This window comes from Taudactylus pleione, unplaced genomic scaffold (assembly GCF_031769625.1).
Source record: "Taudactylus pleione unplaced genomic scaffold, aTauple2 ptg000251l, whole genome shotgun sequence".
In the NCBI taxonomy this organism is placed as follows: domain Eukaryota; kingdom Metazoa; phylum Chordata; class Amphibia; order Anura; family Myobatrachidae; genus Taudactylus; species Taudactylus pleione.
The window spans coordinates 7,455,943-7,471,631 of NW_028284653.1; the positions used below are offsets into that span (position 1 = coordinate 7,455,943).

At 42.2% G+C, this 15,689-nt stretch overlaps 1 protein-coding gene across 3 annotated transcripts in view; it reads right to left on the reverse strand.

Annotated features, from left to right (window-relative positions):
- The window catches only part of PIK3CG (phosphatidylinositol-4,5-bisphosphate 3-kinase catalytic subunit gamma), a 60,667-nt gene that overhangs the window by 25,018 nt on the left and 19,960 nt on the right, over positions 1–15,689 (reverse strand). For all 3 annotated transcript variants that reach the window (XR_015879419.1, XM_088480214.1, XM_088480215.1), the window contains one exon: positions 4,259–6,277. Coding sequence is in view for 2 of the 3 variants with exons in the window: in XM_088480214.1 (XP_088336340.1) it covers positions 4,259–6,277 (2,019 nt within the window). In the remaining variant the exon portion in view is untranslated. The remainder of the gene's footprint in view (positions 1–4,258; positions 6,278–15,689) is intronic.

Here is a 15,689-nt window from a genome sequence, read left to right on the forward strand (position 1 = left end):
TCATCAAAAAAGTAATATTTCCTGCTTACCTTTCTCTCCCGAAATGGCCCGCTGTCCCCATACAATAGTACAACACACAATTAGTAGACACACAGAGCACAAAGGCTAGCACTTCTTTCTTCATGTCACACCAGGCAAACTTGAACATGGCTACTTTCACACAAATGAGGGTGTCTTGTGCTTAGCTGGGTGGGCATTATTTAGTAAAAAATGTTGCTGTTCTTCTAACTGCATTTATCTATATTATAACATAACATTGTTGCTCAGAGGCGGTTTAAGAGAGGAGGGGGCCTGTTTGTGCACCCTCCTCTCCGGCAGTGCAGTAGATACTGAAAATGTGCCAAAGGCTACTGCGCAGGCTTCCGGGAACATGGCCGCGTTCCTGGAACAGTTCTACTGCGCATGCTCAAACCACTGGAAAATGGTCGCGGTGGCCATTTTCCCAGTGACTTCTGCAGCCAGCGCCAGGCCGACAGAGGGGTAAATATATTTAGCTTGTGGCTAGATCCATATGGGTGCAGGGTGTGGGCACCAATGGACTCAGGGGCCCATGTGCTCTGCACACACCTTGCACCCATTATAGATATGCCCCTGTTGCTGTATATTGCACACAATTTTATGGCAATCATGCTTTAATTCTAAGCACCCTTATATTTCATTTTCAATTAGGTAAAATAATAGTAATGGAGATAGAGAGGTTTCTATTGTAAGTCTGTGCAATCAGCATATAATGCACATATATGCTATATAAGCACTCACAGGCAGGGCCGTCTTTCCTCTTTCTCTCCATGTAGCACTATCCATGCCACCTACAGTATAATCCTTGTCTTTTGTCTCCAAGTCACCTTCAACAACTCTGATATTCTATGCTTGCCCTTAGGATGGATCCAGGCTCATTCAGTGCCAATCTGCCTTCCCCTCCCTGTGATTTAGCACCACTTGCCTACAAGATTGACGGGGAGATGTACTAAGCCTTAGAGAGAGATAAAGTGAAGAGAGATAAAATACAAACCAATCAGCTCCTAGCTGTCATGTTACAGGTTGTGTTTGAAAAATGACAGTTAGGAGTTGACTGGTTGGTACTTTATCTCATTTCAAAATATCTCCCTACTCGACCTCTCCGCTCAGCACAAGATCTGCGTCTCTCATCCCCACGCATTACTTGCTCCCATTCACGGTTACAGGACTTTCTTCGGGCTGCACCCACTCTATGGAATGCCTTACCACGCACAATACGACTTTCCTCTAGTCTCCAATTCTTCAAGCGATCCCTGAAAACTCACCTCTTCAGGCAATTTTATCAGATCCCAGAACCACCCACATAACCTTCATAGCCTCCATATGTAATTACATCCCTTTTCACAGTCCACACACAACCTCACACATAGTCTTTCTCTCACATCCTCATGACATTTGGCCGACATTCCGGTGTGAATGGATCATGCAGCCCACCAAGAAACTGTGCATTCTGGCTGGACCAAAATGCAATATATAGCACCTATCCTTGTGTATCTACTGCCTATTTCCCTATAGATTGTAAGCTTGTGAGCAGGGCCTTCCTCCCTATATATCTGTATGTTATTACCCAGTTTTGTTCTATTAATGTTTACAATTGTAAAGCGCAACGGAATATGCTGCGCTATATAAGAAACTGTTAATAAATAAATAAAATCTACCTCCACTTTATTTCTCTCCAAGGCTTAGTACATCTACCCCTGGAGAGCTGTCTTACCTTTGCCCCATGTCCTCATCCTACCTGTTCTGTTGTTTTCTTGCAATGTTAATTCACATTGTATTGTACTTATGTCAAGTTATACTGTTACTATGTATAGACCTTATACGACGCTGCAGACCATACTTGCCAACTCTCCCTGAATGTCAGGGAGACTCCCTGAAATAGTAGCAATCTACCTGATTCCCTGAAGAGTCTAGCATTCTCCCTCATTGCACCTTACACCCATTATGTAGCTGTTATACACTTGGAAAAAAACAAATAATATACTTACATACACACATATATATATATATAGTAGAAAATAACCAGCGGCACTCCGAGATTTGAGAAAATGCAAAACGGTGTATTTAGACCATATGTCAAGAAAAGGCCGACGTTTCGGGGCACACACGCCCCTTTGTCAAGGTTAATAATTCACCTTGCCAAAGGGGCATGTGTGCCCCGAAACGTCGGCCTTTTCTTGACATATGGTCAAAATACACCGTTTTGCATTTTCTCAAATCTCGGAGTGCCGCTGGTTATTTTCTACCTAATCAACTATCCATACAGGAGGCACCCGAGTACGGTAATACTTTTGCTTTAGCAAGTGCCGGGCTGATACACGCGTATATATATATATAAATATATTGGAACATCAATGCCATTTCCCTGCATGGGTTGTAAGGTACAATGATGTATTAGTGTAATTTCATCAACAAGTAGATCTCACTGAGCAACAACCTGCTTTGAGGCTCGTTTACTTTTGGATGTAAGTCAACTTTATGACATGCCTCTCAGATGGAACAGTACACTTCCATTTTAACATGTGCTCATAGGTGCTGCTTTCACAGTCTCCCTGAAATGCTTTTTCAAAAGTAGGCAAGTATGCTGCAGACAAATTGAGGAACCTTAAAAGTAAAAGATAATATTATACTAATCTCACCAGCATTAGGGTCATTTTTATGAGATTAGTTGCATATATTTCCAAATTATTGAGCACTATGCACAGAAAAAGAAATTGCTGATGCACTATGCGATCATTACTGTTCAAATTTAAATGTATTTTGGAATTAAATATAATTTCAGAGGTAGTTAGCATATCAGTGCCCAATGATACGGGCCTGCCCACCAGTGTCCAGGTCACCTCATCAAGCAGATCCCTAACATTCTGGGGTTCACATCTGGGGCGCAGGGCACCCCAAAACCAGTCCAGCCAAGGACCCCCCAGGGCATCACACAAAAGAAAAGTGACAGTGAAGTGTTATAAAGTATCAGGTGTGTGAAGGTAGCTAATGAGTGATTAAATAGTAACAAAGGTAAAGAAAATTTGAAATAATACACGAATAATAAACAAACATAAAAAGTGAATTATTATTATTATAATTAGAATTATTGAGAATCAATGATTGTGTATAAAGCTGGGCACACACTGGCAGATATACAATTGATCGGTCAATATATTGGGTGCCCGTCGGCCAGACATATTGCGTCGGATGTGCTGCACAGCCAATGCCCAATATATCTGCAGATATATTGGGTCATCGTGCTGTGTGTAAGGGCGGCCAGCCGACCTCCAGTACACTTGCAGCGGCAGCCCGCGGGGAAGGGGGTGAGACATGCCCCCAGCCAGCGGGACCCGCGCCCCTCCAACACACAGGGCTCGATTCAGACCTGTTCGCTAAGCTGCGGACGCATGCTATGAGCGAACCAGTCACTGTGTCCGGGAATCGTACTCTCGTAGTACACAGACTGGACGCTATTTTGAGTGACAGTGCCGTTTGTGGGTGGTAACAGGGGAAGGTGCTTGTGAACGGGGGAGTGGTGCTGCAAACGGCGTGTCTGGCCATAAAAACTGAGTTTTATGGGTGTGCATAATTAGCAAAGATGTGTCATTGTACACATCACTTGGTTGTATTTCAGCCTACAGTGATCGCAGTGCTTTTGGCAGGGTAAGGTCTACCTCAAGCGCTGCGTGCAGCTCCAATGGCTCTCGATGGTTCATACACTTCCTGGAGATGACGTGTGTTAAGAGAGAAAAGTGGGCGTCTTTATACCAGTGTGCGTTCGCTCTTCCGTCGCTCTCTGAAACATAGAGGGCGTCCTTACACCAGACACTGCGACTGCGGCATTTGCATACCCGGCCCATTTTAGCTGCGAGAGAGTGCAGCTTAGCGTCCGGGTCTGAATGAGCTCCACAGAACACAGATGATGGTTATTCAGTGTGTATGAACAACCATCATCTGCAGATATATCTGCAGATCGCTCGATCTGCAGATATATCTGTCTAGTGTGTACCCAGCTTTAGTCTTATTTCACCATTAGTTAGAGCTAACATCATCTGCTAAGAATGCTGAAGAGCATGTGGTTACAAAGCCAAACCATGGAATATTGCCCTGCAAGTTAGAGGTTGTGGGATGACTCCAAGTTGTAAAAAAAAAAAACAGAACACATCCACATTCATGAAACATGAAAAACTCATTGTGCTCATTCAAATTAAATGTGTAATGAGGAACTAGATGTGCAATTATGTAAAATGTGTATTACCTGTACTAGCTGTAAGAGATAATGCAGGACATCGTCATCCTGCAAACTTTCCAGCTTCTGGACTGCCATAGCTCGAACATTCTCATCAGAAAAGTTGCAGTCAAGTAACTGAATTGTTAGCCCAACATCTAATGAGCAGCTGTCCCACGCTTCTCTTTTATTTAGTAGCTGATATGTTTTGGCCACCATGTCTTGCTGCCCCCACTTTACTGAACTTAGCAACTTTGGGTAAGCATCTGGGTTCTTCATAATTTCATATCTAAAATGCCAAAGAAGTTCTTGGTCTTCTGGAGTGAGGGGATGCAATGGATCGGTGGATATAATTTCTTCAAGTTGCTTTCGCAGTTGATTCGGCATTTCAGATCTTGCTCTGTCTAGCTCAGGATCCGACACTGATTTGTGTTTTGGGAGAGCCACAGGATGGCAGTATTTGTCCAGACTTATGGAAATGGCCATAGATGTATCTTTATCAGGGTTTGTTGCAGATGTTAGTTTGTCTGCATTAATGCTCCCTTGCTCTTCTCCTTTACCTGGTATTTTCCACATGTGAAGGACAAACTCACCTTGCCTTAACAAGAATCTGTGATCAATTAACAGCAGATTTACATAGTAAAGGAGCTGGTTTTTATACTTTGAGTCTGAGGTGGTAGATTGCGGTGACTGTAGATTTCCTTTATTTGAGACTGTCTGGGCTTTGCAACAAAATATCTGCAGATTCAGAAGAGCTCCTTTTGGCAAGTCTTTGATTTTTATATCAAATTCAAGCCATGTGTTCCATAGTACCTCTTCCATAAAGGGTTTGCAGGAAGTCCTCCTCTGGGATAGCACCTGTTGTCCATGCTGAATGTTGGCTTCTACAAAAACAATAAGCTCTGTATTTCTTGGCAAAACTGGGATATCAAACCCAATGATTTTAACTCGAAACTTCCTATTGCAATCCCAAAGGGATATTGTGAAAATCTTTTCATGGTCTTTTCCCTCAATGGTAAGCTGCTCATGATAACCTGTTACACCAGTGCAGTCATCAACCAGAGGCCATTCTTCTTTCTGGACCTTGTCTTCCGATGGGTCAGGTGGCACATCCAGTACGAAATGTATCTCATCACCATTCTTAATACATTGTCTTATGTAATGAAAATCTTTAATTGGCGAATTTCCAATGATAAACTCATCTCGACCACAGACACGCAGAACAAAGTCTAATTCACTATGTTCCTCTGAAATGTCCAGTAATGATTTTTTCTTGGCCATTTTTGTAAAGAAGCTTCGTAGAATTACATCTGGCGTGTCATCAATGGATGCTCTGATTGTATGACTTGTCATACCTTTGTGTATAATGATGAAAATATTATTGGAAGACAGTTTTTTACACAAATATTCTGGTAGTGGCTTTGAAGTAACCCATGGGTCCATGGAATAAAACCTGGCATCTCTTTTCACCAGCTCAATCATACGCGGAGTGACCAACCTACGCCGGGTAAATTCAAGCTCATCATCATGCACATTACTTACATCTGTAACATCGTATCCAATTAGATAATTTAACTGCTTCTGGTATTCCACTGTTTCTTCTGAGGGCCTTTCTTTCTGGATAATATAGATCTTTCCCACAGTTTTTTGTAAAACCTTCCAGTACATAATGCAGTCCAACGTTTGTATTACCTGATGTTTGTCATATATTTCATACCACTGTCCCTTCTTCTGATACTGCAGGAGAAATTGGTCAGGAGCTAGTCTGTGGTAGAAATCACTATTGTGGCTTTTTTCTATTGCATTCATCCAGACCTGTGCTTTCATTTGCTCGACTGTGCAGTTACCAGCTATTTCCAGGAGAATTGTGTCTTGTGCGTTGCTATTTTTATGGCTGGTGGGTAAAATAAATTCTATAGGTACGAGTTCCATGGAGAAGACGTTTGATGCTGCCGCTGAGTGGGGTCTCATTTTTCGCCTTCTGCGTTTATTTTCATCTCTCAGAAGGACGGGCTGATCATAACTCTCTAGTTCCATGCCAGCTGCAAGCTTGGGTAGAAGAAAATACAAGTTACAAATTCCTATAATTCACGAACATACAAATATTATAGCTTACATTTTCTGTGTATGGAATACAATAATTGTTATATCTAGTAAGTGATACAAACTTCTGTTTCAGGAAACATAAAACAATGTTTTATACTGGATTACCCTATCTAATAATCTACAGATATATAGCAGTAATTACAATATTAATAATTTGGTGCTAATAAAATAAGTCTAAGGGCATATTCACACATACTGGGAAAAAATCTAATCCACATGAAAACTAATGCTCCTTTTAGATTTATAATGCATTTTCTTTTTAGTTTTGTTGTATATTGCTGTGTCCTATACAATCTATTACTGATTTAGTGCATGGTAATGCTTCAAATATAAATGGTATTGCATTATAGAATATGAATCGCAGTGGTGTGAACAAGCCCATAATACACCATTCATCTTATTTTTTTTTAGAATTTTAGACATTAGGTAGAGGCTGAAAAGTAAACTAATAGCAGACAGATGTGAGCAAGCCCTAAATCCAGCATACTATTAAATACAGACCAGTAAACATATATTCTTTAACTATGGCACTCTCTACTAAGCAACTGAAGTACTGTTCAAATGCGTAAAATGCAGTAATTTGAAGGTAAAGATAAAACTGTTTGGGAATAGGTAATTTAAATCATTTCAAGTATCTATATTGCTATGTGGAAAATGTAACAAGGACATTATTCTTAAAACCAACACAGGGATTATTGCAGCCAATAAAACCATGTACTGATCTATACTTTTTCCAGCCACACAGAGTGTTACTGTTAAGTCCCTGCTCCCACAGAATCCCTATGCATCCAGTCACCTTTCCTCACCACAAGCCGGAATGCATACAGACTTTGGCACACACCCTTGCCACCCTCAGATGTCTTTAAATATCTGGGTCAAGCTCTGAAAAACTAAGTTTTTCGGAGCTTGTTAAATTGCTCCAGACCACAGTCACCATTTAGCATTATGGGGGCTGCGGTATTCACCATTATTTTGCCCAACTCACTCAGGAGATATCCCTGATATCTCCTTTATTATTTTTTCCTTAAATAGTGTAATACTATATTTAGCTTAACTAAATAGTATAGTTCAGTATGCCTGTCTTTGTAATTTACCTATCCCAATATCCATTTTGTTACTGGAGGCCATTTATTAATGCAAACAGGTCAAGACAGTGCAAAATTACCTGTGGTGATGTTCTGCATTGCGGATTGCATTTGTCCATCTACATTTTCAGAATGTGCATACGCTTGCAAACCAAGATAGCAGCAATTTGAAGAAGCAGACAATTGTGCAAGAGGGAAGAAGTGGGGCGTGCTGGTAGGAGTTACCCTTTATTTGAGATTGGACTCCCAAAGGAGCACTAGCTGTGTTTTTTGGTTTTGTCAAGATTCAGGAATGCTACATGGACTGAAGAGGATGTGAACACAATGCAATATTAAGTTTGTGTGTGTTTGATCTGTCTTTTGTTTAATTTTTTTTTTTTACAAGCACAGGTGCCAGTGGGCCCTTGTTGTCCAGGCATGCTGGCAATTGTGGTTCCACAAGTGCCGTCATGCCCGGGCAGCCTCGTTGGGACCTGTAGTCCACCTGTGAAGAACAATATTGTTTAACCTTTTATTACACTATTAGCTCTGGACACAAAGCCCAGGACTGGTTTGTCCTTGTGGAGGGTGGAACCCATTTTTTTGAAAGAATCCTCACTACCCTAGAGATTCAAGCCCTGGACTGACCAGTCGAATGCTGGTTGCTGGTTGCTGTTATGGCAGGGAGACCTCACACTGGTAAGGCGCTGTGCTCATTTTTGCAGCCGGCCACTAGAGAGAGAGGAGGGAGCCCTGGACAGAGACTGCACACGGGCCCCCTCCTCTGGCAAGCCCCACAGAATTTTATGGGACTGCAATGTGCACATATGCAGCAAGCCTATGAGTTTCTTTCTGCAAAAAGTCCCCTATGTTCGTGCATGCACATTAGGACTGGGTTACTTCTTCAAAGGGACAGCTCTATGCTGGTAAGCATGCAAATAAGGGCGGGATGTATCACAATCAAATTTCAATACGTGATACACCCCAACCTTTTTATCAATTTACAAAAACACACAATGAACTATTCCCCGCTAGCTCATTCTCACACCTAAACACTTTGGGCTCGATTTAATTGAACGCAAATTAAATAGCGCCAGGAGGGATCTCCCGGAGCGATTCAATTCTCCTCGCTGTGAGGTCGGAGAATGCCCGTTCTCCCGCCCCTCGCACCTTAAACAGGGTGTTTAGTCACGAGAACGGGCATTCTCCGACTAAGCTATCCGGCACGATGTTGTTTCCGCCGCATTAAGTTCAGAAAACAGCATCGCGCCTGTACTTATGTCGGATTTCTGCTCGCACCCCTGGAGGGGTGCGAGAAGAAATCCTTAACAGCACGCTGAATTGAATAGCTCCGTTCAATTGAATCGAGCCGTTTGAATGGACTTCTCGTGTTAAAAAATGCAAGCACAGTGCTTTAACAATAGAATCACAATTGTCATCTAAAATCTTAATGCACATGTTAAAGAGCAAAATGTTCCATTTTATCTATAATGCATTACCAAAACAGTGGATTGAGTGAAAGCGCAGTGTATGCATACTGCAAGGAAAATGCTGTCATGTGGTTTGACCTTTCTCGCAGAACATATATGTGAAAGAGCCTTTAATATTTTTTAAAAAAGATGACCAACATTATATTAATAAATTTTCATTACAAACACATTTAATTTTTTTTTTAAACATAGGCCAGTAGTCACTTAGTTTGACGTACGCAATAAAGTTTCACATGCCGGACCTTTCACCTACATCGTGTATTTTAGCAGCGAAAACTTATCATTCGCCCTATTCAATTCCAAAAGACGCGAAAAATGGAGGCACGCGGAGTCAGAACAGGCGAAAAGTGGTGTCAGAATCGGGGAAATCAGGCTGTACCGCCCAAAAACACGCTGTCCCCGATTAGTCGTAATACAACTGTTTGGGGTATATAAATTCGCACAATTGTCACTAATTAGCGTCATTGCACAAGTGGTGAAGAATGGCATAAAGCAGTATTTTATGGAGAAAATAAGTAGTCCTGGCAAATTTGGGGTACCTGAAATGGGTGCTAGCAAATTTTAATGTCTCAAAAGTGCAGTTTTAATAATTGCGAATTTCCACCCTCATAAAAGCACCTGCAATCCCAAAAACACTTGACCCCTTCTTAGAGCACCCTCAGAACCTTATTTCACTAGTTTACGAACTTGTCCCCCCACTTTGTGCTTTTTCGCCCCCAAATTCAAAGTACTTTTTTAGGGTGATTTTTTGATGCAGTTATCCATTGGGGGCTGTCCTAAGGGCTCTGAGTGGTTTCCCCACATTTGCCCCCCATAACAAAAATGTTGCACTTCTTTTCTCCTGGTATTCAGAGGCGAATCTTTTTCGCCTATTACATTGCATTGACTTTCCGCGTACGTGAAAAGCGGCTGGAATTGAATAGGGAGATAAGTTTCCGACAGGCAAAAAGTCGCAATCGGCGATACTTTTTCGCGGATCTCGGCTTTTTGCTTCTTGAATACGGCCCATAGATGACTTCCTTTAAATTAACATTATACAGTATAAACACATAGTTATACATAGATTCTGACCACATCTAATTTAGGCAGGATTACATATTAACCCCTTTGCTGCAGAACCTATTTTGGCACCTTTTGGGCTGGTCACATTCCAACATCAATATTCGTAATATATTTATACAGTACCCACACATATTATACACTTTACATTTCCCGAGAAAAGCATTAGTTTGCATATTTATTCTCACACAACAAAACCAAAATGGCCAAAAAAGTTATTTTTCTTTGAAATTTCAAGAAAGTAAACCGCAAATGTGTGTATTTTTTGGCTCTTTCTTTGGCTTTAGTCAACCTTTCCAAAATACCAAAAAGACAAACACAAAGATTGTCATAATAAAATTTGCACTTAAGAATGAGAAATTGTTGTTTTTTTAATGTGTTTGAGTAAAATGCATAAAATGTGTGGGAATAATACAGTAGCCCAAAAAGTTGGACCAGTTTTTATTTTGAAAAACAGACAACTAACCGCATCAATTGAAAGGACCTTTATGTTTTCAAATACAAAAATGGATGAGATCAGAGCATTAGGACTCCTCCATTTCTGGATTTCTTAACACTACTGTAGTATAGAGTGTTACTGTCTGGTGACACCAAACAAGGATACCCAAGAGTTGGTACGTGCCAGGATGGGTGAGATTGTGCATATTAAGTGCCCTCCTCCATCCGTCGAGACTATTAGTATTTCTGCAGTGCTGGTTGATATTGTCAGATGATCACCAGACAATACCCACTAAGAGTCCACATCATTTGAAAACACTGCTCTTTCAACTAAGGATGCCCTGAGTTTATTGAAGTCAGGATGGGGGAAATATTCCACCATTCCTGGACTTCATAATGATTTCTGTAGTACAGCGGTGTTCTCTAATTATTGCACATGATCACCAAAATTATATTCTCAAGGTTGACATGAATTCAAAGAGGAAACTCCCCTGTGGGTGTCAGGATGGTGGAGATAGAACATTTTTAATGCTCTCTTTTCTATTTTATGACTTGTTAAGATGGGTTGGGTATGAGATGCTGGCAGTCGGGATCCTGGCTGTCAGAATACCGAAGCCGGGATCCAGACAGGGCTAGCATACTAACACTTGTTGGTTGGTATGCTAACCCTCCCCCTCTCCCTACCCTAACCCTCCCTTTGGTGCCTAACACTAACCTCCCCCTAGTGCCTGAATCTAACCCACTCCTCCCCGTACCCTAAACCCAACTCTCCCCCCTTAGTGCCTTACCCTCCCTCTAGTCCCTAACTCCAACCACCCCCCCCCATAATAATAGAAAATCTACATGCATATGGAGATAATAAAAGCTATGCATGTGTTAAGTAGCGGGATGTATCGCATTCAAAATGCGATGTGCGGTGCATCCCGCCCATAACAGATAAATTACTTAGGGGCAGATGTACTAAGCTCTAGAAAGTGATAAATCGGAGAGTGATAAACTAACAACCAATCAGCTCCTAACTGTCATATTTCAAACACAGGCTGTGACATCACAGTTAGGAGCTGGGGGCCTGATTCAAGTGGGTTGATGGCCGGGGCATGCGCGAGCCCCGGAGCGAGCGAGAAATTACTCGCTGCGGCACTCGCATCCAAAAGGGGCAGCTCTCGATGTTGATCGACAGCTCGCCCCGTTTGGAAGGCGGGTCGTGGGGGGGTGGGGGTGGCCAAACGGAGGCGTTCCTGTTTTAGCTGTGTGTACCCAGCTTGAGTCTCTTTCCAGTCAAATCTGATGCTCTGTATTGCTTGGCATATTAACCAGTCATGTACACTGCTCTCTTTAAGCTATGTCTGCTACACATGAAAGAGACTAAACTAAGGGGCATTCTGCTCTAAAAAGCTACTTTGACGATTTTATGATCCCAGTAGAAGCCTGAATAAGTACATTTCAGATTTACCACTTATTTCAGGAGGGTAAAACATTACCTCCAAATCAATCAATAGATTTGTGTTATTATTGATTTATACAGTACCATCCATCATGTTACACAACTCTGTATGGACATTATTTGTCATTCATATCAATCCCTGTCCCACTGGAGTTAACAATCTAAAATTCCTAGCATACAGTACAAGTGTACACACATACTTTATTTAGTCAGAATCCAATTAACCTCTAAGTATGTGGGAGAAAACCCAGAGGAGACCCACACAAACACAGTGAGAACATACAAACTCTACACAAATAGACCATAACTGGGAACTGAACTTATGGGCAGCACAGATGATGTAATGGTTAGCATTACTGCCTCACAGCACTGAGGTCGTGGGTTAAATTCCCACTACATCCCTACCTGTGTGGAGTTTGTATATTCTCCCTGTGCTTGCGTGGGTTTCCTTTCATCCCACTTTCAAACATATACTGGTAGGCTAATTGGCTCCCAACAAAAATTAACCCTAGTGTGTATGTACGTGATCATGTGGTAGGGAATCTAGGGGTCTATTTACTAAGCAGTGTTAGGCGACAGAGTGAAAAGTGATAAGTCTGTGATAAGGTGCCAGCCAATCAGCTCCCAACTGTCTTTTTTCAAACACAGCCTGTGAGATGGCAGTTGGGAGCTGATTGGCTGGCACCTTATCACAGACTTATCACTTTTCACTCTGTCTCCTAACACTGCTTAGTAAATAGACCCCATAGACTGTAAGATCCACTGGGGCATATATTCTCTGTAAAGTGCTGCGGAATATGTGTGCGCTATATAAATAACTAGTAATAAAATAAATACATGATGAACTCAGTGCTGTGAGGCAGTATTGCTGACTGCTATGCCACCATGCTGCCCCAGATGAATATAGAAAAGAATACTTACAGATGAATAAGAAATTCATTCCTATTTCAAATGATGTTACCACTAACATTATGTCCAAATGATGTTACCACTAACATTATGTCCAGCTATTACATCTTATTGATAGAGAAAATATAGAGCCTGTCTTGGTCTTTGACAATAGTCTGAATTCCTCCACATGTAATAGACTCCTATCAGAATTACACTGTATACATGCCCACACAAACTATCAAAAATGGCTAATCACAGAACTTACATAGATGAATCTGTGGATAGATATTTGTGGAAAAAGGTCACACTATAGTAGTGATATTAAACATAGAAATATACATACATTATAGTGACATTAAACTGCTTCTATCTAATAAAAGTTACAGCGATAATAATTCTACATTACATGTACAACAAAACTGACAAATATATTTTGATGGAAAGAAACTTGGTGAAGCATGAAAATGAGCTCGTCACACCTGTTTTAGAGATGCATTTTCAATGCTTTTTCTGTGTGTTTTTCATGCATTACTCTATTACCAAAACAATCTATTGCAGTAACACACACTAAGATATAAGCAACAGGGCAACCTTATACTTTAAGAACACAATGATGAAAATTACACTAATGATTCTTATTTATTCTTGATTTGAATAGACTTTTGTGTATTTATTAATGTGTAAAGAGTGCAGTAAAAGTGGATAAGCATTGAGCAAGTCCTGAGAGAATGATACAAATGGACATAGGCCCTCATTCAGAGCCGTACGCTCTGAGCAGAGCGCACGCTCTGAATGAGGGCCGGGCTCCATTTTCATGGAGCGTCCTCCTGGACGCTCGTATAGCTGTGGGTCACCACCCACAGGCTATACGAGCGTGCTTTTTGATGGCCGCGATGGTCGAGACCATCGCGACCATCGAAATTGCGAGCCGGAGCCTGCGGTTGAGGTTTTCAACCGCAAGCTCCAGAGTGATTTTGGCTCTATCAGAGCCAAAATCACTCCCACTGACATCACTAGTGATGTCAGTGGGCCGGCTTCTGACGGGAGGCGTTCCCGTGGGAACGCCCCCGTCAGGGAGGCACGCCCCCGGCACGCCCACCAAAGGGGGCGTGCTGTCAATCAACATTGACAGCACGCCCCCTTTGATCGGACACAACGAGCGAAGGACTTTCCTTCGCTCGTCGCGTCTGGCGCATGCGCACGACGGAGCTCCCTCCGTCGTGCGCATGCTCAATGCATAACATCGACCCACTTGCGAGCGGACAGCCGCTCGCGAGTGGGTCTGAATCAGGCCCATATACAGAAATCCATGGATGGTGCTATATGATAATTTAGACCAACAATAAAGAGAAGAGCTGCCAATACAATGAAATAAAACACATGGTATTGAGATCAGGATGGATAATATAATAGCTCATCAGAAAACATTATCATGCAACGTCTATTGCATATTATGAAACGTATACTGCCTGTAAAAAAATATACTGCTCAGATGGACAACTAAAGGGCCTATGTATTAACAATTGCAGCACTTCCGCGATTATTAACAATCCGTATCGCGGCAGATATTTTGTGAAAGACTCCTCTGGAGGAATCTGACACTGCGCATACACACTGTCAGTTTCTGCTGCAGGACGGAGGAACTGAAGATCCCTCGACTGACTGCGAGTAAAGCCTCCATAGGATTACAGTGATTTACACCATCTGAAGATAGTATAAACTGAAGGGCCAAACTGTGAAAAGATTTGCTTTTTGGAGTTTGATACATAGGGGTCAGAATGTAGTCCCCATTGATGATAATAATAGGGACTTATTAGCACTATGCCAGAGATCTCCTGAATTAGACTATTTTGTATAGTAACAGGTCATAAAATGATGCAGAAACTGCAGTTTATACATAATTTTATATATCTAAATATAATCTTGATAAATAGGCCTCTGTAGCTGGTGAGCGCAAATGCTGATTCTATCTCCTAGCATGTGTTGTTGTTATTACCTTACATACCATCAATGTTTAGTACCATCCATATAAGGAATGGGTATGAAATACCGCCGGCCGCATGTCGGTTCGATTCCCGTCAGCGGCAGCCCGACAGGAGCAGAGTGCGAAGCAGCGGAAGCCCGACAGCACTGGAAATCCCGATCGTGGATAGGTGAGTATCCACTAACCTAACCTAACCTCCTTAACCCTAACCCTCCTTAGGGGTGCCTAACCCTAACTTCCCCCCCAAGTGCCTAACCCTAATCGCCCCTCTAAGTGCCTAACCCTAACCACCCCCTTCCCCACTGCCTAAACCTAAGTCCCCCGGGGGGGTGCCTAACCCTAAATCCCCCCTGGGGGTGCCTAACCCTAACCCTCCCTCCCCCTAGCCTAACCCTAACCCTCCCGGGGGGTGCCTAACCCTAAGTCCCCCCCTGGAGCCCTAAACCTAACCCTCGCCCCCCGCGGCTGTCCGCTCGCGGCACCCGGCATCACTACGATCGTGATGCCGGGCGCCAGTCTCCCAGCGTCGGGGAAATGCGGGCGTCTACATCTAGACGCCCGGCATTTCACCCTTGCCGGGATAAGACAGTCGGGAAGCCGGCTGCCGGTATTTAGGCAGTCGGCTTCCCGATTGCTTCCCTCCATATAATGCTATCAGGATAATTTTGTGGAGTGACAAGTCTATCTAACCTCACAGATTGGTTGCCAAACATCACTCAATTAACTGATGATTATTACAAGTAACCCTCAAATTTTCATATAACAGTAAGAAAAATGATAATGATATATACAAAACTACCATTGAAATAATTCTAGACATTATGTAGGGTTGTGAACCAGCTATTAACAAACCCAATATATTGCAAATTCTGTTGGCAATAATAATTCTAGATGTTAGTAAATTTGTGTCAGTAAAACAATTTTCCAGGGTTGGTTACTCTGCTCAAGCACAAAAGTGATACAATGAAATAGTTACCTGCTTGTA